At 45.9% G+C, this 21,618-nt stretch overlaps 5 protein-coding genes across 5 annotated transcripts in view; 2 read left to right on the top strand and 3 right to left on the bottom strand.

Moving 5' to 3' along the window:
* Positions 1-6,839, bottom strand: part of LOC131265033 (la-related protein Larp4B) — a 35,864-nt gene extending 29,025 nt beyond the window's left edge. Inside the window, exons 1-3 of the mRNA XM_058267295.1 lie at positions 6,567-6,839; positions 6,150-6,404; positions 3,308-4,151 (exon numbers count right to left, since the gene is read on the bottom strand). Of these exons, the coding sequence (XP_058123278.1) occupies positions 3,308-4,151; positions 6,150-6,404; positions 6,567-6,839 (1,372 nt within the window). The remainder of the gene's footprint in view (positions 1-3,307; positions 4,152-6,149; positions 6,405-6,566) is intronic.
* Positions 6,840-11,726: 4,887 nt separating this feature from the next.
* On the bottom strand, positions 11,727-15,640 carry LOC131262765 (eukaryotic translation initiation factor eIF1). The gene is made up of 3 exons (XM_058264835.1): positions 15,351-15,640; positions 12,883-13,040; positions 11,727-12,811 (listed from the first exon to the last, which is right to left on the bottom strand). The coding sequence occupies exons 1-3, from the start codon at positions 15,376-15,378 to the stop codon at positions 12,665-12,667; spliced, it is 333 nt and encodes a 110-aa protein (XP_058120818.1). The 5' UTR covers positions 15,379-15,640; the 3' UTR covers positions 11,727-12,664.
* A 1,273-nt stretch (positions 15,641-16,913) lies between these two features.
* LOC131263741 (modifier of mdg4) lies at positions 16,914-18,517 on the top strand. Its single transcript, XM_058265995.1, has one exon. It carries the CDS (start codon positions 17,004-17,006, stop codon positions 18,498-18,500), a length of 1,497 nt encoding a protein of 498 aa, XP_058121978.1. The 5' UTR covers positions 16,914-17,003; the 3' UTR covers positions 18,501-18,517.
* Positions 18,518-18,608: 91 nt separating this feature from the next.
* Positions 18,609-19,795, bottom strand: LOC131262988 (NADH dehydrogenase [ubiquinone] iron-sulfur protein 3, mitochondrial). The gene is made up of 3 exons (XM_058265102.1): positions 19,604-19,795; positions 19,447-19,515; positions 18,609-19,380 (listed from the first exon to the last, which is right to left on the bottom strand). The coding sequence occupies exons 1-3, from the start codon at positions 19,665-19,667 to the stop codon at positions 18,725-18,727; spliced, it is 789 nt and encodes a 262-aa protein (XP_058121085.1). The 5' UTR covers positions 19,668-19,795; the 3' UTR covers positions 18,609-18,724.
* Positions 19,796-21,382: 1,587 nt separating this feature from the next.
* LOC131261967 (ecdysone-induced protein 74EF-like) overlaps positions 21,383-21,618 on the top strand; it is a 44,711-nt gene continuing 44,475 nt past the window's right edge. The window contains exon 1 of the mRNA XM_058263847.1: positions 21,383-21,517. The gene's annotated coding sequence lies outside the window, so the exon portion shown is untranslated. The remainder of the gene's footprint in view (positions 21,518-21,618) is intronic.

Here is a 21,618-nt window from a genome sequence, read left to right as displayed (position 1 = left end):
AATTAACACTGTTCAGTCCGCCGTCGCGAGCCAAAATGGCCGAAAAGCGGATGAAGTACTACACACAGCGAGCATGGCGAGCGAATGCGGCGAACGAGTGCGCCACCCGATTGAACAATCACAGTGAAACAGTGAAATAAAAAAAAACATGAGCAAATTAAGCTGAGAAACGGGCGAGAAGAGAATATGATACCCTCACTTCATCCCTTGCCTGTGAGTCCCCCCCCCCCCCCCCCACCAACCCCTTCTGGATAACCGCAACCAAAAAGGGGGGCATAACCAAGTGACCGACAGACGGCGCAAAGTGCGCCGCTGGTCCCGAGGAGATGATAGTGGGCCCTCGGTGAAGGCCGGTGTTGTTGGGAGCGAGAAGAATACGAAAAGCTCGCTGCTTCGTAGCAATCGTCCACAACGCGGTCGCGATGTCGTCGTCAAACGAGTTTTGGGGCTGATTCCACTGATCGCGAAGAGGAGTATGCTCGTGGTCTCGGTCTTCTCTCGGCTTAGGGGCCCCAACAGCGTACGATGGGGATGAAAATAGCCGTGCGGATCTTCTCGCAAACGACTCGCTGCGGTTGTGACGGGAAACAGAACAGAACATCCATCCGAACCCGACCGATCAACCGGGACCATCCGGTATAGTTCAATTTCCGAATAAAATCAACAATCTTCAGCCTAATTTTGCCAAGCTAAAATGTACGTTTTCCTGGCCATTTTATCTTTTTAGTCCTAAAAAAGATGTAAAAGAACGTAAGACTTATAGGAAATATTATGCTTTTTTCTCGTAAAACTTACGGCACAAAGAACCCACCATTTTCGATGGTAGACCACCTCTATCGTGGTCACTATGGTTTTAAAGTGACTTCACGAACATTCTTGCGTTTGCCATCGCAATAGAGAACGAGTGTTTCATCATGGCTTTTGTTTAAAGAAGAACAATCCAAACAAGACACCTCTAGTTTTTATCTCCTACGAACACCAACCATTCCAAATAGGTTCCAAATAACTAACATAACATCACAAATTCCTTGCAATGGTTAGTAATGTTAATAACACGTACTGTGAAGTGTAGATTTTTCAGACCTTTTTGTCATGTCTTTCTTTATCGGTTCCGCAACACACCGTCACAAAGACGGACCAGTCGCGTTGGACAAGAAGTCTAAAACAACTGCACCATCAACAACGGGAAGACATTCTTTTCGTCTGTCATCCGAATTAGATAACCGGTCTCGACCGTTCGACCTCCTACCTTCGAGGCGTGTGCTTTTTGGGATGGCACTTCGATGCAATATATTGAAATGAGACTATTTATCTTATTGTATTTAATGCTACTACACTTTTCCATGAAGAACGTAAGACTAACCTATCCAACGATAATAACCTGAAGGTTCCGCAGTCACATCGCATTCAACAAAACTGCCGAATTTGACTACCACAAGCTAACCAACGTATTTACAACGATCGTTTCAGTGCAAACTCCAAGTACCGTACATTTTACAAATCGTCCATAATGCCGTTTTGCGAATGCATGGCATGGACACAACGCCGGGTTCCCTTTAAACACACCCCCTTTCGGCGGAAACCCAACAACGAAAGGATGGGGCTTTGCCAAAGTATAGTTCCACGGGGCGGATGTACATTTGGTGTATTCGTGTCTCTCGAAAGCATCGTGCTGGTGGAGGACAGTGTCGCTAGAAGAAGAAAAGTGGCACGATGTGCCACTGCTGCCCCCCACGACGGACTGCGTTCCGCCCCTTTCGACCCTTGTTTGATGGGGGATGTGCCCGTTGCCCGGAGGTACCATGATCGAGAAGGTTGAAAACGACGTATTTTGACGTTTAGCGTTTTACTTGTGACAGTTCGCTACGACGACCACTGGCGACCGATTGGTTCCAGATTCGTAAAACACCGTGGTCCTTCTCGACAGTTCTGCGTAAATACGAAAGGACCATTATTTATGTCTGCACGAATCTGTACAATTTAGTATTATAAACCGTCAACTTTTTCTCACTTCCACTTTTCACTGCTTCAGCAATTAGCGAAACGGATTTGTTAAATGGCGGAAGATAGCGAATTTGATTAACTTAGCAGCCCGGGTGCTGTGCTAGCTATTCTAAGCCCGAGTTTCTTCACGAATTTTTCAGCACTCGAATGCTTGCACTCAGCAGCAACAAAGGCACAGAAAATGAAGCACCAGCAATTCACGTTTTTCCTTTTATCATCCGACCATGTCTTTACTTCGTTTCGGTTGAACTGTATAATGACACCGCACCGAACTGCACGAGCCGTTCTTGGTCCAAAATGGCCGCGATGAAAAGCAGCACTGGCTGTTGGGCTGTGTGTGCTTGACACCGTCTGCGAGTTATATTTTTGGACCCCACAGGCTAGAATCCAGTTCGCTGTTTAGTGGAGAACAAACAAAAAAAAAACATGCACACTTTTCCCAAAACAATGCTAGGACCCACGGATGATTTTACACTGTGTGTCAATTAAGAAAATTTGCTCGCCGAAGAGCACACGAACAGTGCTGCTGCTACTGCGAGAAACGTTAGCAAACGACTGACAGCTCTCGAAGCTTGACGTCTAGTGTTGGCAGAATCGGGATTTGGAAGACTTGAAGATTCGATCTCTAGACGGATTCAAAAGGTTCGAATCCGGACGGATTCTAATAAAGATTTCAAATTTCGATTGGATTTGATGAGATTTGATTTGTTTGGCAATTCGAATCAAATTTGATTTGTTTGGCATTTGTATCAGGTTTGATTTGTTCGGGACTCGATTTGATTCGGTTCTGACTTGATCTCTTTACCTATTTGAACGACCGTGCTGCGGCTCGGCTCGTTCGTCTCCTAGATTCGTTTCGTTCCAAGTAGAGAAATTCTGCACCCAGTTCTGTGATATGGTAAACAACCTGTTTGTTTTAAAATTCCTGCGACCTCAGTGAAAGATTGTTAACATAAGTAGTTCAAAGGTACCTCAGGAAAGTGAATTTCACAATGTTTTCGTTTAGCATTCTAATTTGTTCCCAACATCAACTAAGTTACCGTTGCAGCAAGTATTAACCCAGTTCCCGAACTCAAAATATCCCCTCTAGTACCGACTGACAGCAAAATTTACGCTAAAGCGAGAGAATGATTGTGTTTAGAGCAGGACGAAGAGTGTTTTGCCAACCCTTGGATGGCTGTCAACTACAGCACGTTACTGAAGGGGTACCGAACAATTATTTCGTTATTTCAAAATTAATGTTTATATTTTTTATGCGATATGTTTTAAACGAACAGTGATGTAAATATTCAATACCACCTACCTTCCGGTACTCCAACTGGAACAGCAAACGATTCGATGTCCATCTCGCTCACCGGTTGTACTATATTATGCATCTTTGTAAAGCTTTGGCTTGAGACACGGTACACGCCAGCACTGCCACCGGAAACGTGCTGCTGCTGAACCGCAACGGTGCTAGTGTTCGATGCACTTACACTGCTGTTTCCTCCTGCCACATCACACGCACCACTCATTCTAGATCCGACGGCTTCAATCACACTTATTGCCGGACCGCTATCACTTACCACGGTAGCACCATCGGTGCCACCAGCTACGGAAAAGCTGGAAGCTTCATTGGAGCTGGTAATAATCACACACGCGCCATGAGAATGACCGTTATTAAAATCTGTTTCCGCTTTTCCAGCTGCAAACTGAGAGTTTCCATTGTGGGTACGTTTACTAAAACGGACTCCGCTGGCGCCACCAGTCGTCGTCGTCGTCGTAGTGTGTGAGCTGGCCAGAGATATCACATTGTTGTTTGCCACCGTTGTTGTTGGTTTGGTTGTTGATGCGCTTGTTAGTGCTGCATCGCCTCCGATTGCATAGTGTTGCACTTGGCCTATTGATGGTGTGCCTGAGGAAAATTCCAGCGGGCTGCCACCACCGTCAACGGGCGCAAGTAAAGGTACGGCGGCCGTGATCTTACCGTAGTCTAGTAGCTCTTCTAGAGTTCCGAAAGATTGAACGGTAGAACCGATGGAAGTCGTCGCTGTGGGTGCAGTTAAATTCGTTGCAGCGGAAAGTGTGCCAACCGATGGCTGGGCAACCAACGGGGTCGCAATCGGTGTTACCTCGTACGTAATGCAACTCACGGGAGTTGGAGTGAGCTGAAACGGTACAATATTAAAACAGATTAAATAGTGTAATTTAAAACAGTTTGATTGGAATATTACTACACAAATCCCTTGACTCCCAATGGGCTTAAAAAACCTTCAAATCACAAAAGCTCACGAGCTGCCGATTGAACTGAGATTCTTACTGCAGAAAGACTCACTCTCCCGCAATGGCTACTTAGATACTCTCTGTATTTCCCAAACCGTTGCTCAGGCAAACGCTTCAGTTTATCACCGGGACTCGGTTATGGAAAAGTCAATCTTCAGGCAAACCGGAACGACCAGCAGTTGAAAAGAAAGAGGAAGAAAAAATAACATAAACCATACGCTTCACAGCTGGCACTGTTGCGAGCATATGATTTGAACTTCATAGTACACGCGCCAGACCCGTTCCCCGGGACAATGGGGAAATACACTCGGGCGCGCATACCTGTTGATTAATCATTCGATTAGTCTGGAGTGCGCACATTCTCCGTCAACAGTTCGACAGACAGGGCAGGACTCTTCACCGGGAATCCTGTCGCACAGCAAGGCAGGACGCTCAACAAGTTATCAGTCACGGTTAATGCGAGGGGCACACTAGCATGATTTGGAAACAGGACTACTTGATACCTTTCATTTTGCTATTTATCATTTCATTTTGTACTACCATATGGCGACACTTTTATTCATTCCTTCCGGTATAGCTCCTTTATCCTTTCGGTTGTCCTGTCTTACAAAACACGTGCCATCATTTATCACTTTTTGATTGTTGCCGAGTAGAGAGATAAAGAATGGTCCCACGACGAAAAGTAAACAATCGTTTTCTGCGGAAAAGGAACTGTGCTTCCTTGAATGCCGAAATCTTTCATTTGAAATCTTAAAATAAAACAAACGAACCGTATCCAAATCTGACGCAATAAGTTTCCACGATTTCCCTAAGGGAAGCACAAGCAGAAGCCAAACAATATCATTCCAGTTTTACTAAATCCTTTCAATCAATTAACCCTTAAAAGCACGTGGCGTTTAACATACTTTCTTTTCGATACAAGCACATTGTTCTCGCCATCGTGTTGGTTTTGAATTGATTTTCATATTCTTCTTTTCAGTAGAGGTGCAAATATTCCACAGCATTTTCTTCATAGTAAAAACTCTAACAGCGTACTTTTTCGACTGATTTTATAAAAGTTAAAAACGTTTGAACGGGGGTGTCCATGGCGCAGCGGTAGCGCGAGGAAACACCACACCACAGGTGAGGGATCGAATCTCGAGTCTGGCACCCTCCGGTATTACGAACGGCTGACCACCGATCTATAATATACCGTCTTTCGGTCACACAAACTCTCTTCGGAGAGAGGCCTTGTCCCACTAGGGGATGTCGTGCCACATAAAAAAAAAAAAAAAAGTTTGAAACTATTTTTAATCATTTCTTAAACTTTCTCTGGCTTAATTTTCTCTTCGTAGAGTAAATTTTAGTTTTTTTTTCTAGAAATTAATCATTTAAACTCTTTGAAATAACACATAAGTAAACTTTTTTTACGATTAAACTCCTTTTAAAATGTAGTGCGAACATATATTTTCGATCGTACCTCGATACGAGCTTTTGATTGCTCATTAAAATATAAAGCACTGTATACGATGGCCGTTTAGTTCGGTTCAGAATTATCAAGAAAATAAAATGTTGTGCGAACAAAATGTGAAATTGTATTTTATCGCGAGTATGCCACGAGTAGTTAAATTTAACAGTTGTGTAAAAACGTGAAGCTAAAAAACCGCTGAAGCAAAAACAACCATTGCATCTTGTAGTAGGCCTTGAAGGGTTGCCAAACCCGGAGGGCGAAAAGCGAGGATCAGGTTTCGCGAGTTTCGCAGGAATCGTTGAAATATAGTCCCTTACTCCCGGCCAAGGGTTCGTAAATGGCATTGCAACCGAAGGATAGATAGATAAGTACTCCTACGTGGAAACCTACCATATGGTGGCGGTCTTGCGACAATAAAAGATCGGATCCTTACCTTTTGGATGATGTAGCAGCGTGGGTTGTAGGACGTACAGAGGTAGGTCCCATTGGCGTCCAGACAGAGCGGTAGCGGATCGACGATCGGGGCACTGGCGGCCGTCAGGGATGGGACCGTCTGGAGGAGCTGCACCGGGAGGGTGGTTTGCTGATGTGGCACCAGTGCCTGTTGATGCTGCTGCTGGGTCGTGTAGTGTGCCGTCGCTTGCTGTCCGGTGGTGGAAAGGTGCAGGAGTTGCTGCTGTTGCTGCTGCTGTTGTTGATGATGGTGATGGTGGTGATGCAGATGGTAATGATGGGTGTTCGAGAGAAGCTGATGTGATTGCTGCTGCTGCTGCTGCTGTTGCTGTTGAGCGGATTGTCGATGGTTATGGCGTGATTGAGCTGGGACCGCTGGATGGAGCTGCTGCGGTACGTGTTGCTGTTGCGACGGCGTATGATGATGATGGTGGTGATGATGGTGATGCCCGATGGACGCCAGGCTGGCGCCAGCGGCACTCGGTAGCGCCGTAAACGTCGACGCGTGACTCGCAGGACCTCCGAACGGTTGGCCAGCGTTGGTGTTGTTGCTGTAGGACGTGCCGGACGTCAACGTGTACGTGCTGGTGGTCGATCCACCGCTTGTTCCGCTCGTGGCCCCGCTGCTCCCGCTCACCGACGATACAATACGATACTTTCTGAGTGGCATTGCCGTAGAGACGCAGCGCCACCGGCAAGCAGGCGAGGCGGCTGCCCGGGGGAAGATTCAATTTGTCTTCGAGCGGAAAGACCACAAAGAGCTGCTCTATCAAACCCGACTGTTCTCTTCCTCTCTCTCTTGCTCTTGTCACCACGACGATACGGCCGCTGGTTTTTCACATCCGATCACCGTTAGCCGCTGGAGTCGGCCCTGCGACCATATGGATCATCAATCACACGCAACATTGCTCCACGTGCCATTGGACTGCTGGCGCATCGTTTATCTTTCGCCGGCTCGATCTTATTCGGATATAAGTTTATCTTTACACACTTGATTAACAAACTAACAGTGACGAAAACAATTCTTCAGCACTTTAGACCCCTCAAGCTCGACACCAACCGCGACACTAGACATTCGCACCATCTCAACACGGACCTCTCGAAGTGTTCATCGAAGACTGGATCTGTGAATCTGCGAGAAGTGAATAAATGCATACGAATGACGATAGGGAAGAACGGGGGGCAACGGGGACTTCCGTCAACCGAATGGTCACCGTCCGGGCGGACATTTGCAATGCTGAGTTTCGGAGACCTGTGGCGCTTAAATAAGCAGGTTGCACGAATCTCCTCCGGGTGGATCTTGGCTGATTGCAAGTCAAATTGGGAAAATGTCTTGAAACGCAAATAACCAATAAATAAAATTCCCTCCAATGTGCAATGATCTGTTTGAGTTGCGTTCGTTCGCTACCTTATTTCATGTTGGAGGTTATTCGTTAACCAACTGGAATCGAGTACCATGCGTCTCCATCGCACCACGTGTGAGAAGCAGGAAAAAAAAAGAGAAATATTAGTATTTTTGGGCAAATAAATACCCAGAAAACTGTTCGCCATCCAGCTGAAGTATCTTTTCGGCGAAAAATAACAAATGAAGGCAATCGTCCACGCATTTGTGCCAACAACCAGCCCTACTCCCCCCTCCGGTTCTGCCATCCGATGATCCAGCCGTGAGTCAATATCGATTCCGCAGAAAATCGCAACGTTTACTCCGTCGCAAACCAGACGGGCACGGCGGAATCGCATAATCGAGAAGCACAAAAGTGTACAAAAAAAACGCAAACAAGTACACGACGAATGGAGATAAAGTTTCACCATGTGGGGAGGGGAAAAAAAGGAACACGGGTCGCTACGTTGAATCGACCCACTCCGATGGGTGCAAGGGAGACCATCAGTAGCAATGGCGGTTGCAAACAACGGTCCACCTACACGCTCCTCGAACCCCAGCATCTCGTCCGAGCGGATCGGGGATCGTGCGTCGTGTGATCCTGGGTGAAGGTGGAAGGTCGCACACACAACCACATACAGGCCGGTCAGAGAGAAAGGCGAACACACTGCGAGATGAATCACTCCACTTTGGTTCACTATCACTTCACGCGATTTGGACGTTATGGCACATGGGGTTCCCGGAAGCCGCACGCGAAGGACGAGGGCGAACGAGCTGCTATTCCTACCCCTAGGCACAGTGAGCCAGGGGGCTGACCTAGCATTTGAATGTTTGGTAGAAACTCTTCACACGAGAGTGACATCGAAAAGAATAGCCAAATTTAAAAGAAGTGTAAAACATTGTTTTTCTACCGTTGGAACCATATTCGGTCAAAAATAAAACATGTATATTAAATAATGTAAAGTAATGAGTTTTTCTTTTCAATTGAAACTTTCGTTCAAGACCAGTATTGATAAAAACAAAAACATCGTCGAGACGCGATATGAAGGACTTTCAGCAAAAAATCTACTTTTCTGGTACGTTGAAACGGGAAATTTTATCATTCGTGGTCTCGTTACCATATTATACAAATTTGGGAAAAACCATTCGTAAATTATATTTGTTGATACATTTCGAGGCCAGCTACATTGTAAAAAAAAAACAAACTATTCTTTATGAAAGTATACTTTCAAAAACGCTTCTACTGAAACCAAGAAGGTTTGAATTTCAAACTAAATGCTACTCTGACCAGCTAGCTCCTTCATGTTGGCCCACTGTGCCACATGCACACTAGATCACACACTCTCATTCGTTCGCCTCGTCTCATCGCTTCGATTCGAACCACCTACACACAATTTCTTCCCTCCAACGCACCAGCATCAAGCAGTCATTGATGTTTTCATTTATCGTTTTTCAATCACGTCAATAGGTCACTGGTGATGATCCGGCACTGGTTCGGCTTCTCGCAGGGTGTTATAATTGCATCTCGCGACATTTGTGAGAATCCCGAGCCGTTGCGTAGTGCATCGCGACCGTTCCGTATGGACGTCTGGAACGTCCACCCGCCGTTGCCGCGTTCCGTCCAACCAACGCACCCACCACCCGCGCAAGAGGTCAAACGGCGCAAAACGGCCTAAACAAAGAGCACCGCAAATGCAAAAAGGGCAACCGGAATCAGTCGACTCGCTCGCACCCACGGTCACTTGCCACGCATTCGCGGGAATACAACAGCCCTCGGTCTCGCTCGTTCCCGACAAATTTCCACGCGTTGCAAACGTCGTCGCCGCCTGCTGCGACGATCCCTTCCATCCCCGGGCTCCCGGCAAAAATTGCACTTTGCACTAACGACGATGACGGCGGCAACGATGATGCATCTCCGATTCCTGGAGTGCAATGGAACCAGCTGTGCACGACAACCCCTGGGCCACACACACAGCCCCGCCCTTGTTGTGCCACGGTTCTGCGTCCGTTTGTTGCACCAGCCTGCCTGCCATACGGTACGGAAAATGTTCACTTTTCTTATTCGCTAGCCGCGGGGCGAGTGTGGATACGGTCAGGCCAAGGCTGTTGGAGTTGGTATACATCACGAGCGGAAGAAAACTACCGAATTGTCTTACGCCTCCCTTCACCAAAAAAGGACTGCCGTTTGTAGGAACTGGAGAACGATGTGCTGCACAATTGGAAAACATTATTCTATCGTTCCAACAATCCCGCAGCATAGCCGAAAACGATATTTACTCCTTACTATTACCATTTGTTTTCTTTTTTGGGAGTTTCTTCACACACCACTATCGTACGGGAAATACCGTCCACACGGACGCCGTGGACGTTCGCGGGGACGAGCAGCTGTTTATCGAGCAGAGGGTTGGAGCCCGCGACTGCTAAGAGCGTTGCCCTGCAGCGTCCGAGATGGCAAACAAACTGACACTGACCGCGCGCGTGCATGATGGAGTTCCGGCGAGCGGGTGTTCGAGATATCTGCTGCGTCTGCGTATGCTCTCGCGTGCTCTCGGAGCAGCGGTCGTCGGTCTCCCCAAAAATGTGACGACTTCGTTTGACAACACGTTCTCCAAAATTTTGCATAAATGTTTAACTATTCAACAAAAAATGCTACATCCAGACGGAAACAATCACATGTGAATTTACAAGGAAAAAAAATATGATATAGCTGTTAATTGGCGATTAAATTGAAAAATAGAAAAAATGTCAAAATTCTACACTACAATACCAACTTTGTATCGAATCTTGAGTGAAATATAAGAACTTCAATCTTTAGCATAATTTCAAAATCATTAAATTTAGTAGAAAACGATATTTTATCCTGCTAAAAAATGCAGCTCCAAAACTCGATCATCTCAGTTCACGGTAGAGGGCAGCACCGGCAGCAAAGGCAGCTTAAGGTACCTTTAGACAGGCTCCTAAAGCAGATAAGTAAGATCAAAGATTTATCGAAGGTTCAGTAAAGTTGGTGTAATGTTCTGCCCCACAGTCTATATACAATGTTGTTCATCAAGCAATCAACGCTAACATTTATTTACGGTAGTGAGTTTAGGAAAAAAAAATCGTCTTCGAGAACTCACAGAAATCGAGTTGTAAATTTATAACTGAAATCCACCGCCAATCGACACCAACTCTAAATGATCAAAAGCACCTATATTATTATGATTATGTATGCCTGTAATGGAACAAAAGGACAACATCTAGCACGCATTTTCATCGTCAGCTCATCTTGTCGAATGATTTTATTACCGTTAATATGTTGCTGTGTGCACTCATTTTGAATTTGATCTAGTAAGCACCGTATCGTTTTCTTTAAATTACACAAACAAATAATGACGCATGGACCCCTGACGGAAGGGAAACAACTTGCGGGCCGACTTTAACCCTTTAACGCACGTAACCCCTTTATTTAGCCCTTCTCGGGCGCGATGATAAACGACTATGTGGTTTGAATCAAGTGGATTGGATATCTGGTGGTTTTGGTTTTCGGTATGCTTAGCCTACTTTGTTCGCTGCTATGTTCTGCCCGTGGTACCCCGCAGGATGCTGTTTCTCGATGTACTATAAGAAGTGTGTGTGTATGTGTTTCTTCCATTTTTCACGCATGGCGATGGTCTTACAATAAATTGCAATTTACATTGAATCTGCTATGGATCGCAGGGGTGCGATTCTTGTTAAACAGAATGGTTTGATCTCCTACAATGCAAAACGTAACAAGTGAAACACAAACTTTATAGTTGAAAATCACATTCGATGCAACAAGGGCCCTAGTGAAACAGGAAGTTTCTCAAAAAGAATAAAAACAAATTAAAAGTGAGGGCAAAACTCAATTATAGTCGTTCAAAAATGGAATTTATGTTGTATTTTTAGATCCTCTTGTTCAATGTTCTACAAGACCTTTCCCTGCGCTCAATGAGATAGAGAGGATCAGTCAAGGTTTGTATCCGCATCTGGTACGTCTGCTACGTCCCTATAGTTGCTGCTATCTACGCCGTGTTTCCTGCATGGAAAAATGCTGCATCAAGGACCAAACTGATCGGCGTAGAAAGGGCGCGATGTTTTACAACCAAAGTAGTCAAACGGGGACAACAACACTCCCACTTCCAAACCATCCATCATTATTCGTAACGCGTGAGATATATATAAAAACAGGTGTAATTTGGCTATTTGCTTTACATTATTATTTCGGTATTAGATGACAAAAAAAATGTAATGCTCCGCTGTACGCTCTCTTCACAATCGACCTCCTTCCGAAGCGGAAAGCTTTCGATGCGCTGTTGTTGTTCAAAAGATTGTATAGCATTGCTACAAAAGTGTTTTCACAAATAGTCCCACAATTATAATTTCTTCTTCTACTATTCAGTCCGACCCCTACACATACACCCCTCTCTCTCTCTCGCTCTCTCTAGCTCTCCGTGTGCCTCGCGTCCGCGCTTACTGCATTCGGCGATTCATGGCCGATGTCAACCGCGAGACGGTTGACACCGGAGACGAATCACCGGGCGAAGCGAAGACGACGGATCGTCCGCCTCGCCGCTGGTGCTGCTGCTTCTGCTGCTCCGGAGAGATTGCTGCACTTCGTTTGGGAACTTTCATTGAAGGAGAGAGAACGCCACTAGGAGGGGCGGGCGGGTCGTGCTAATGATGTACGTGGTGATCGTGTCTGATTCCTTCGCTGGAAAATCGCACAGGCCCAAGGGTGTAGGGTTGGAGAAGGAGAAATCAAGTCGAATAACACGCTCACGCTGAGTTGATGACGCGCGAAAACGGTTTCCGAGTGGTGAGTAGATGGTGTTGGTGGTTCCGATAGTGAAAGGTGACACTATTGTTGTAATTTGATCTATTGCGGTTCGTCTTCCTGCGGTGGAACTTCCAATTGCTGCTGCTGAGATGAATTTTGGTGAGAATATACAAGGTCGCGGCTTCCGTGGGCGGGTGTGAACCGGGCAGTAATTGCGGAGCTCAACGGTGGTGGCCGAGTGGAATAAAGTGTTTCGTGTTTTCCTGCTGCCTTTCCTACCCCCCGACTCTTGTCACACACCACGCCTTTCGTTCGCTTTGCTTCGAGGCGCGCTTTAGAAACCGTGCACCTTCAACTGGTCCGGCTTCGCGAGCCCGGATTTCGTCAGAAACTGGCAAATATTCTCCCGCTGGTCACCCTGCAGCTGCAGAACCTCGCCGTACTCCGGATGCTCAATTACAGTGCCATTGCATGCGAATTCCTAAAACAAACGGGAGCCCATGTTAGTATTGTCATACGGTTAAGTAACTTCATTCGAATTCGAACACTTACCTTCTTACATGCCCGCACGATTTTCTTTAGATCATAGTCCGCCGACAGCCCCTGAACAGTGGTTAATGTCTTGCGACCATTTCTCTGCTGAATTCTTATGTGCACGAGATTGTCCTGCACATCGTAGTCTGCACCCTTTATTGCATCAGCAAATGGGTCTAGAGTGGATAGGAGAAAGTGAAATAAAGAAAACAATTACATTACAGCTTCCAAGACGTACGTTTAATTCTAAAAAATGAATAAAGTAGGGACACCACAGAGACATGTCGCTTTCGTTCAGATCATAAAGTTGAATTAAATTGCCATCTCCGAATACCTGTTCATCATGGTTGAAAATACTACCGATATCCAACGGGATATTTGTTTTCTCCGTTATATTTTCAACGAAATAGCGTTGGAGGTGGAAAGATGGAGATAAAGCGTACTTGAACGTAACGTAGATGGAATTAAAAAAAAACTGTACTGGAATGTTTTCCTCCCGGCTGTTTGGCATATCTTTCTAGGTCACCACAACAACACTCTCCAGGCAATTTGCCCCATACCTTATGACTCACGGTTCATCTTTGATTACATTGAAATGCAAGCAATAACAAACGTCCACTCGTCGTCGTGACACCATATGCGTCGTGTCGGAAAGTGATAGATTTTTTGCAAGTTTATTCTTTGTGCTACCGTACCGGTGCGTCATGGTCAACGCGACACAAAGAGCACGGTCGTCACAAGAATGAATATTCAGTGTCCTATTTCTTTGCCATTGGCAACTCGCGATGTGCACAAATGCATCCACACACTACACCTTGTGTCTGCTGTGCACATCTTCAAGTTCTTTATTATTCATGCAGTTTGCTTGTGTGCACTGAAGATGCAGGGGACAAGCACACCACCAGGTCCATTATTAACGGTGCTGTCCGAGAAAGATTTAATTGCGTATTTGCGCTAACCTCTTTGTGTGGGACAAACTTACCGACAAGACGCAGAAAGCAGGGCGAGTCTTGTCGGTTGTATGGAGAATACTATGGGATTTGCTGGAACAAACAACTAGTTAATTGACATTGAAGAAAAAAAAAAAGACAAATCCCAAATGACGCAAAAAAAAGCTGTCGGAAAATTTTCCATGAGATACGAGCGATCACGTGTAATAAATTTTCCTGGTCGCATGGCACACTGCGATTTTCTCCCGTCGTCATCGTTGTCGGTTGCGATAAACAATTTTACTTTCTTCCTACCAAACACAACGAGCGCACCAAACAACTTTGGAGAAAGTTTGGGAAGAAAACGCGATGAAAACACAGGAAGTAGATGCTGTGCCGTGGTGCGACCCAGCAGGCGGCGGCCTTGTCACACATAATTTCCCTTAACTTCCACGTGATGTGGAAGAAATACGTCGAGTTTGATATTCAGGTAAAGTTTTTTGCTTGCTTCCACAAAAACAGCGTACACCGATCATAGTTCACACGCCGCCAGGAAGCATGCAAATACATTTCCACACACCACGGAGTAGGCATTGCGAAAGCCCTTGAGACGGCGATTTCGCCATCGTCAAAAGAAAACCATACCACCGCCAGCGCCAAGAAGTTTTTTTTTTCATGTTTTGTCCTTCAACCGATCATTCGTCCCAGCATGGATATGTGCATGCCGCGTGACTCATTCAACCCGCTCGTTTCAATGACGGACAATTCCAATGGTGGGAGAGCTTGTTGGCAATGGCGATAAGTGGGAAGACAACGACCGATGTGCTGCAACCATGGCAAGGAACGAAACAGGTTTTTGTACCCCGCATCTGGCCCAGCAAACGACAATGAATCAATGGAATTTCCTTGGGACGGTCATGGTCGGTAGGAAATGTGAACAGGAAGTGCAGCAAAAGTTCAGGTATTGAAAGGGACGATGGGGGGATGCATAAGTGTTTGGAGAAAATAATCCCTTCTACCGTCATACCCAATTGATGGACACGACTCGCGTTATGAATTTCATCACGGTCGATTATTTCAACGTCGAATGATTACTTTACGTATCAGTTTCGACTGCATGCAGCACGTTGTTTGCTGTCAGGTACGGAAAGACGAGCAAAAAAGCCGTCGGCCATTTTGAAAACTCAACACCACCAACACATTATCGGATCGAACGAACGGACAAGCATACGCACACACATCCACTCGCGGCATACGGGAAGTGAGTGTTCATGGCGCGCGATCACGCGAAGAGCCGTCGCTACGGCTGGTAAAATACGATTTTGTACAAGGAAACGGATGCATTTCCGTCGCTAACAGCAAAAGGCATTCTTCCTCGAGACGACCTCGAGGAACTGGTTTTGCGATACGCCGTAGCGTGTGCACATTCCGCGATGCGCGTATGTGTTGGAGGCCAATTACAACGCGAGGAAAAATTGTGGACGGGCGGGGGCGAACGGGTAGTGGCGACGTAAAAGCAAGACGATGGGTTGTTAGTAGAATGAAAACGGCACTTACCAAATGTATTAAGATTCTGGATGGACATACGATAAACAAAATAGGCACAAGTGAAGAAAATTAACGCTCGCTTCGCGGTGGTTGCTGGTGGATGGCGCTTTAGCACGCTTTGGTGTGCTCGATTTTCACTTTTTTGATATTTCCTCGTGGACTCTACCCGACACGGATTGGTCTGGAAGGTTCGTGTGCGCGTGTAGCGAGAGGCAGGCGAGTAGGAGAGAGAGAGAGAGGTGAATGCGTTACGATACGGCAAACACTGAACAACTTGAACGTACTGCACAAGGCGACTGGTAGTTCAATACTGACGACAGACTTTTGATGACCACTAATCTAGTGTTGGCAGAATCGGGACTCGGAAGATTCGAAGATTCGATCCCTAGACGGATTCCAAAGATTCGGATCCCATTTGACTCAGGGTCCACACTACAGCGCGACGTCCCGTCACGAAACGCGACGTCGCCTGACAGGTGGCCGAACTCCATACAAAAAAAGTGTCGCACAAATCGCGCTAGACGATGCCTAGTGTAGAAACAGCGAAAAACGTGACGTCGCGCTAGCTCTTTTAAATGTCAATACGAAACGAAAACAAATCGACAGCTGGACAAACCGTAAACAAACCGAAACACAAACTCAAACGAGTTTTTGCGTCCTGACAACGGAAGGAATTATCCCTCCCGTGGACGGCGGGTGGACATATGGCTTTTATAGCCGGTCCTAAAGGACGAGCCCCTTCATAGGAGTTCGGACAGAGTCGGTACGCCTCTGATTACGAGTAAGGGAACAAATTGTTTGAAAGATGAAGAAGAAGGAATAAACTCGGGTAAATCAGTTAGGCAGCGCTCTGTGAACAGTCCAACAAACCAGACAAACACGACACTGTTCGAAGGGTGCTCTGCGAATTGTCGTGAAGAACTGTCATTCATCCAAGCAGCAAGGTAGCAGAATACACAAGGTATAACAGTTTCACCGTGGGATACAGCCCTGCACGACAAAATCAAACTGTTTTGATCTGTGTCGTGTTTGTCTGACATGTTCGATGCAGGTTGACAGAGCACCTCCATATGATTGCATGGGTTTGATCGTTTTTTTTGTCGTGTTTGTCGTGTTTGTCTTGTTCAATAGCTCACAGAGCGCTGCCTTAGTCTGCATATTCCCAAAAAGGACTAGATTGTTCGTGTTGTTTGAATACAATTAGAAGAATAATGTCAACTATACTGATATTCTTATGTAAATCATTCATTGAATTAAACACATCATATGAAAAATCGTCATTAGATGAGCATGTATGATATGACGGATTGGGATTCGGATTCGAAGAGCCGGATCTCAGAATGGATTTGAATCGAAAGATTCGAATCCCTGTAGGGATTCAGTTTCCCCATCACTGCTCTTGATGACCGTTTGTCGGTACGACGTTTTTTTCGGACCCATTTCTCCGTTCCCGGAACTGCAGCTTGTCGGAAGATCATTCGTTAGTTCGAACCCATATAGGTTCAGCTCCGTATTTTAGACTCTACATCGTTTGATTTGTTTGTAAATAAACACTGGGTTTAGAAAATTCGTTTGCTTCACTTCGACGGATTTTAATTGTTAATATTTCATCGTGTTATGGTTCCAGATTCAAGTTAAAATCAATCAGTCGACTCCTACATTATGGCGGTTACAATAAAGTCAGCCATTTCAAGCGTGAAATGGGACAAGTTCGGTGAACACATGCTACGCATCTACACTGGAATCTACGAACATCTACAGTATACAGATTGCGAGCTGATTCTCTCCGATGGCCACCTGCGAGCCAGCCGAATGGTGCTTGGAATGGCTTCATCATTTTTTGAAAACATCTTCCAAGCCACAGCTAATCAACCGGTTTCTGGAACGGATCCTTTAAAGGTGATTATTCCCGATGTTACCGTCGGAAGCATGCAGTGTGTTTTGCAGTTCATCTACACGGGAGAGGTTAAACTTCGCGCAGAGGATATGTCCTTGTTTCTTGATGCTTGCTACCTACTGCAAATACGTGGAGTTAATAGTAATGATGGCCGAGTACAGGGGGCGAGCATCGTTGATCAAAGTCCTGCAACGTTTGAACTGTCGGATAATGTTACACAAAAATCTACATCCAGCTCGACCTCGTACCTCATGTCCGTGGTGCATTCGGATGCTGCAGACAGAAGCGTGCTGGAGGTGGAACAAAATCAAGCATTCGGTTCGTCAATTGAGCAGATTGTCTTTCAAGGAACCGTGGTTAGGGAAGTGCATGAAGATTCCTTTCAAAACATCAAGGATCATGCTGTTGAGGACCAATCTTGTGCTGAATATTATGATTTAACCGAAGACGATGGACCACAGCAGGATGGCGCTGACGATGCAACAGATGAGCAACCTTTCGATGAAACGGTAAACCTATCCTGCATTGAAAAGTTTATGACGGACGAACTGGAGGACATGGAAACCGCTAAAGCAGACTCGGGCACGGTGGACAAGGAGTCATGCAAAGACAAGGAATCCACTGCGTTAAGTTACGCTGAACGTTTGGAAAAGGCGGTCGATGCTGTCGTTAACTCTGGCGCTAGTTTTCGGCAAGCAGCGGTGACCTACAATATCCCAAAAACAGTCCTGTGGCGCAAAACGGTGAAAATCGCTCGGCCAGCCAAACCACACCAGTACGAGTTTCCCAGTCCACGGCGTGAAGCGATGGAAGCCATAAAGGCCGGAGAAAAGCTACTGAATGTGAGCCGGCGATTTGACATTCCCATCTCGACACTGCACCGTGACAAGATCCGTTTGTACAGCGAGGGAGAGTTACCGGACACGGTTGCGTTGAAGCAGCGCGATAAGGGCGACACGTTTAAGCAGCGGGTCATCGAGGCCGCACAGAAGTGCCTGTCGGGCAGTATGTCGTTGTCCGAGGCGGCCAGAAAATACTCCCTTCCGAAGACCACCATTTGGAGGAAGATTGGGTTGTTAAAGGAGGAACCTCTACCTGCCAATGAAGGATCGCAGAAACGTGGTCGTGCAAAAGCCGGCGGTAAATCGGGCACAAGCAAAAGAAATTCGAGCGAAAGTTACAACGCAGGTAAAACGAACGTTGATGCGGGTGATGAAACAACAAAATCTAAGGTACAACACAACACTTATGTATTTATGTGATCATCACTAATTTCGACCTGTACAATATAATATAAAAACATAGTTTCACATTTTAATCACAATGAATTTTGTTTTCGGGGAGTATGAACGATACGGATTGAAAGAAACTTGAAGTACCTTCATATACGATTTTACAGTATTATCCAGTTATATTTCATCCTATCAACCAAACACAATTACTCTCAAATTGCCCATCGTGTACAGTGTGTTTCTTTGAACACTATTTACTTTTCCGCCGGCTTTGTAGCAATCTCTTCGGAGGCCGGATTGGCGTTACGGAAATTGGGGAACTGTTCCCACGGTGCCGCCAAGTCAAACTTGCGGAACTCCTGGGCCAGCTCAAGCGGTTCACAGACGACTCGTTTCTTTTCGTCATCGTAGCGCAGCTCAACGTAGCCGCTGAGCGGAAAGTCGCGACGCTGCGGATGTCCCTCGAAACCGTAGTCGGTCAGGATGCGGCGCAGATCCGGATGGTTCGCAAAGAACACTCCGTACATGTCCCAGATTTCGCGTTCGTACCAGTTGGCCGCTTTAAATACCTCATTGCACGAATCGATCGGGGTCAACTCGTCGGTGTAGGTCTTCACGCGAATGCGAGAATTGTAGCGCAGCGAGAGAATGTTGTAGATGATCTCGAAGCGATGCGGACGCGATGGCACATCCATACCGGCAATGTCGACTAGATTGGCAAACTGTGCATTATGGTGATCCTTCAAGAACTGCAGCACCGGCACGACACCTTCCGGGGCGATCAGGACCTCCAGCTCATCGCCGGACGTTAGCTGCACCTTCTGCACGTACTTCGGCAGGCACTCGGCAACGTACTTGCCAAAATCCGATAGCTCCGAACGAGCGGCGGCATCCGGTTTGCGGACGGTGGCTAAAGGTGAAACAGAAATATGGTTAATGCCAACTGAAGATTGCCTCTATGGGACTGTAAACACACGTCTCGTTTCTGCTGCCGGTTCGGTCGATTTATAACGCAGCATTACGGCCGGTGCCGCCCGGGTTAGACCTAAAATATTCGGATAAGGATACGTTATTGCTTGAGAATTTTATCAAAACAAACACCAATTCTTGGTAGGTGCAACTGTTCCACTTACCATTGGCGTTCAGTACACCGCTCTTGGCGACAGCCGATGCAAAGGAGCGCAGGATGGAGGCCATGGTGTGACCGGAAGATTTACTACCAACACGGAAGGATAACCAAACCGGGGCAATCCGATTTTCGTGCCCAGAAGAGTGTGTCGGAAAATTATCCTTCGACACTGTTTTATGTAATTCGCTGGATTCTACTTGTTTGACGTTTTTCGTGTGACAGCTTGACAATTCGATATAGAAATTTCACTAGGTTAAAATCAATCCGATAACTTGGATCAAATGAAGTTTTATAATTTATTAATAGGTTGATTTTCAAAAAATAAGTCTACTTTTTATGACTTTTACATGATGCTTAACTGTTCCACATAATGCCGATACAAATGTTCATATTGTGAACGCTTGTAACGCGTTAACGTTATGCTAACGCTTAACCATGTTGAATCTAGTTTGTGCGTTTTAATGATACTAGGTAAAACGGCCCGGTTACACGGTCCAGTTACAGGACCAGTTACAGGACCCGTTTACTGGGCCCGTTTACAGGTCCCAGTTACAGGGCCCAGCAACACGGCCAATTTACAGGACCCGGTTGCACTGCCCAGTTACAGGACTCAGTTTACAGGGCCCGGTAAGTCGGCCCGTTGACAGGTCCCTTTTACATGGCCCGGTAATACAGCCCGTTTATAGGGCCCGGTAAGTAGGCCCGTTGACAGGCCCCGGGTGCAGGGCCCGTTTACAGGGCCTAACCTTATGGATTTAGTTATATACTTAATTTTATTCTGCGTTGGTTATTTCCATCATGTTGCAGCACCACTTTTCCTTATGTAAAAATTTTCGAAAAAATTGTCCCTTAAATCTGGAAAACGTTTCATTTACTTCGTACTACAAACTTTGAATGAAACTGTGTAGCACGTTCACGCTTTGCTTTGTTTTATTTCGCCAAAGTAACCATCGACTACCAAAAACTCGTTCAGCGCAAGAAAAATGTCCCCTACCATCCAGCATCCATAGTATCCTTAGCAAAAGTATAGCGCCTGGGGAAACTGTAAAGTGCGTGGGAAAACCGGAGCGTAGGAATTGTGCATCTCACTTTCACGCTAGCTTCGCTCGTTCAACGGTGCTATTGCTATCTAAACTCAAGGTAGAAATTGTTGAAATTGTCTGCATCTCGCTTACGTGCTCACTTCGCTCAATCGTACTGTCTAATGGAACCACTCAGTTAGCGGAGTTTGTATACGGGATTCACAAACAAAACCGTTTTTGATAATTCTGCAAGAATCCTTATTTTAACCTTGTTTACCAGCATTCAAAAGCTTTAACTGAATTGTTTTATAAATCAATATGTTTCGTACAATGAAACGTTTTTTCAAGCTGATTTCGTGAAACTAAGTTCCCCGTTCCATGGATCCACGCATTATTGAACTCGACAGGTCCGGAGCAGGTGCTCATAGTGTTGGGAAAGTGAATTGCTGGTTGGGATTCGAATCTTTTGATTCAAATCCATTCTGAAATTGCAAGCTGTAAATGTTTGTTGAACCAAAGTAAAATAGCTCAAAAAAACTCGATCTATGTCTAAGTAAGGTGAAGTCAATCACATGAACCGAACCAAATTGAGTCCCATACAAAAAAAATCTGATTCGAATCCCGATTGAATCAAACCTTTAGAACCCGTAAAATGAGATTCGAATCTATAGAATCCGTCCAAGGATCGAGTCTTCGGGTCTACCGAATCCCGATTCTGCCAACACTACTTGCTCAGTCGCGATTCGTCCGTCGAAGCATATGTGTCGGTTTCTGGAGCAGCGCTAATAAATTTTTGCGAGGATGTGCTCGCGGTGTTCTGCATCACAAATTTACCTTCTGGCCAAATAGTTCCAAGCAGTGCTTTTATGCGTTGTAAAATACAACGCCCCTTGCAGGTAAACATCTGTGCAGAGTGCGAAAAAGTTCGTCCCAGAGGGCGCTTGATTGCGGGCCACAGGCGAACCGTGTTTACTTTGTTCACACACAGCGAAAAACG

Source organism: Anopheles coustani, chromosome 2, assembly GCF_943734705.1.
Source record: "Anopheles coustani chromosome 2, idAnoCousDA_361_x.2, whole genome shotgun sequence".
Taxonomy (NCBI): Eukaryota; Metazoa; Arthropoda; class Insecta; order Diptera; family Culicidae; genus Anopheles; species Anopheles coustani.
This window is presented reverse-complemented; position numbering and strand designations above follow the sequence as displayed.

What these genes read in the sequence shown, in the direction of transcription:
- LOC131262765 (XM_058264835.1), bottom strand. Translation starts at nt 15,378, where the DNA reads ATGTCCATCCAGAATCTTAATACATTTG. An exon ending in CCAGAATCTTAATACATTTG is followed by an intron (nt 13,041 to 15,350) that starts GTAAGTGCCGTT and finishes TATCCACTCTAG; the next exon opens with ACCCATTTGCTGATGCAATA. An exon ending in TCGTGCGGGCATGTAAGAAG is followed by an intron (nt 12,812 to 12,882) that starts GTAAGTGTTCGA and finishes CGTTTGTTTTAG; the next exon opens with GAATTCGCATGCAATGGCAC.
- LOC131263741 (XM_058265995.1), top strand. Translation starts at nt 17,004, where the DNA reads ATGGCGGTTACAATAAAGTCAGCCATTTCAAGCGTGAAATGGGACAAG.
- LOC131262988 (XM_058265102.1), bottom strand. Translation starts at nt 19,667, where the DNA reads ATGGCCTCCATCCTGCGCTCCTTTGCATCGGCTGTCGCCAAGAGCGGT. An exon ending in CGGTGTACTGAACGCCAATG is followed by an intron (nt 19,516 to 19,603) that starts GTAAGTGGAACA and finishes CGAATATTTTAG; the next exon opens with GTCTAACCCGGGCGGCACCG. An exon ending in ACCGGCAGCAGAAACGAGAC is followed by an intron (nt 19,381 to 19,446) that starts GTGTGTTTACAG and finishes TTTCACCTTTAG; the next exon opens with CCACCGTCCGCAAACCGGAT.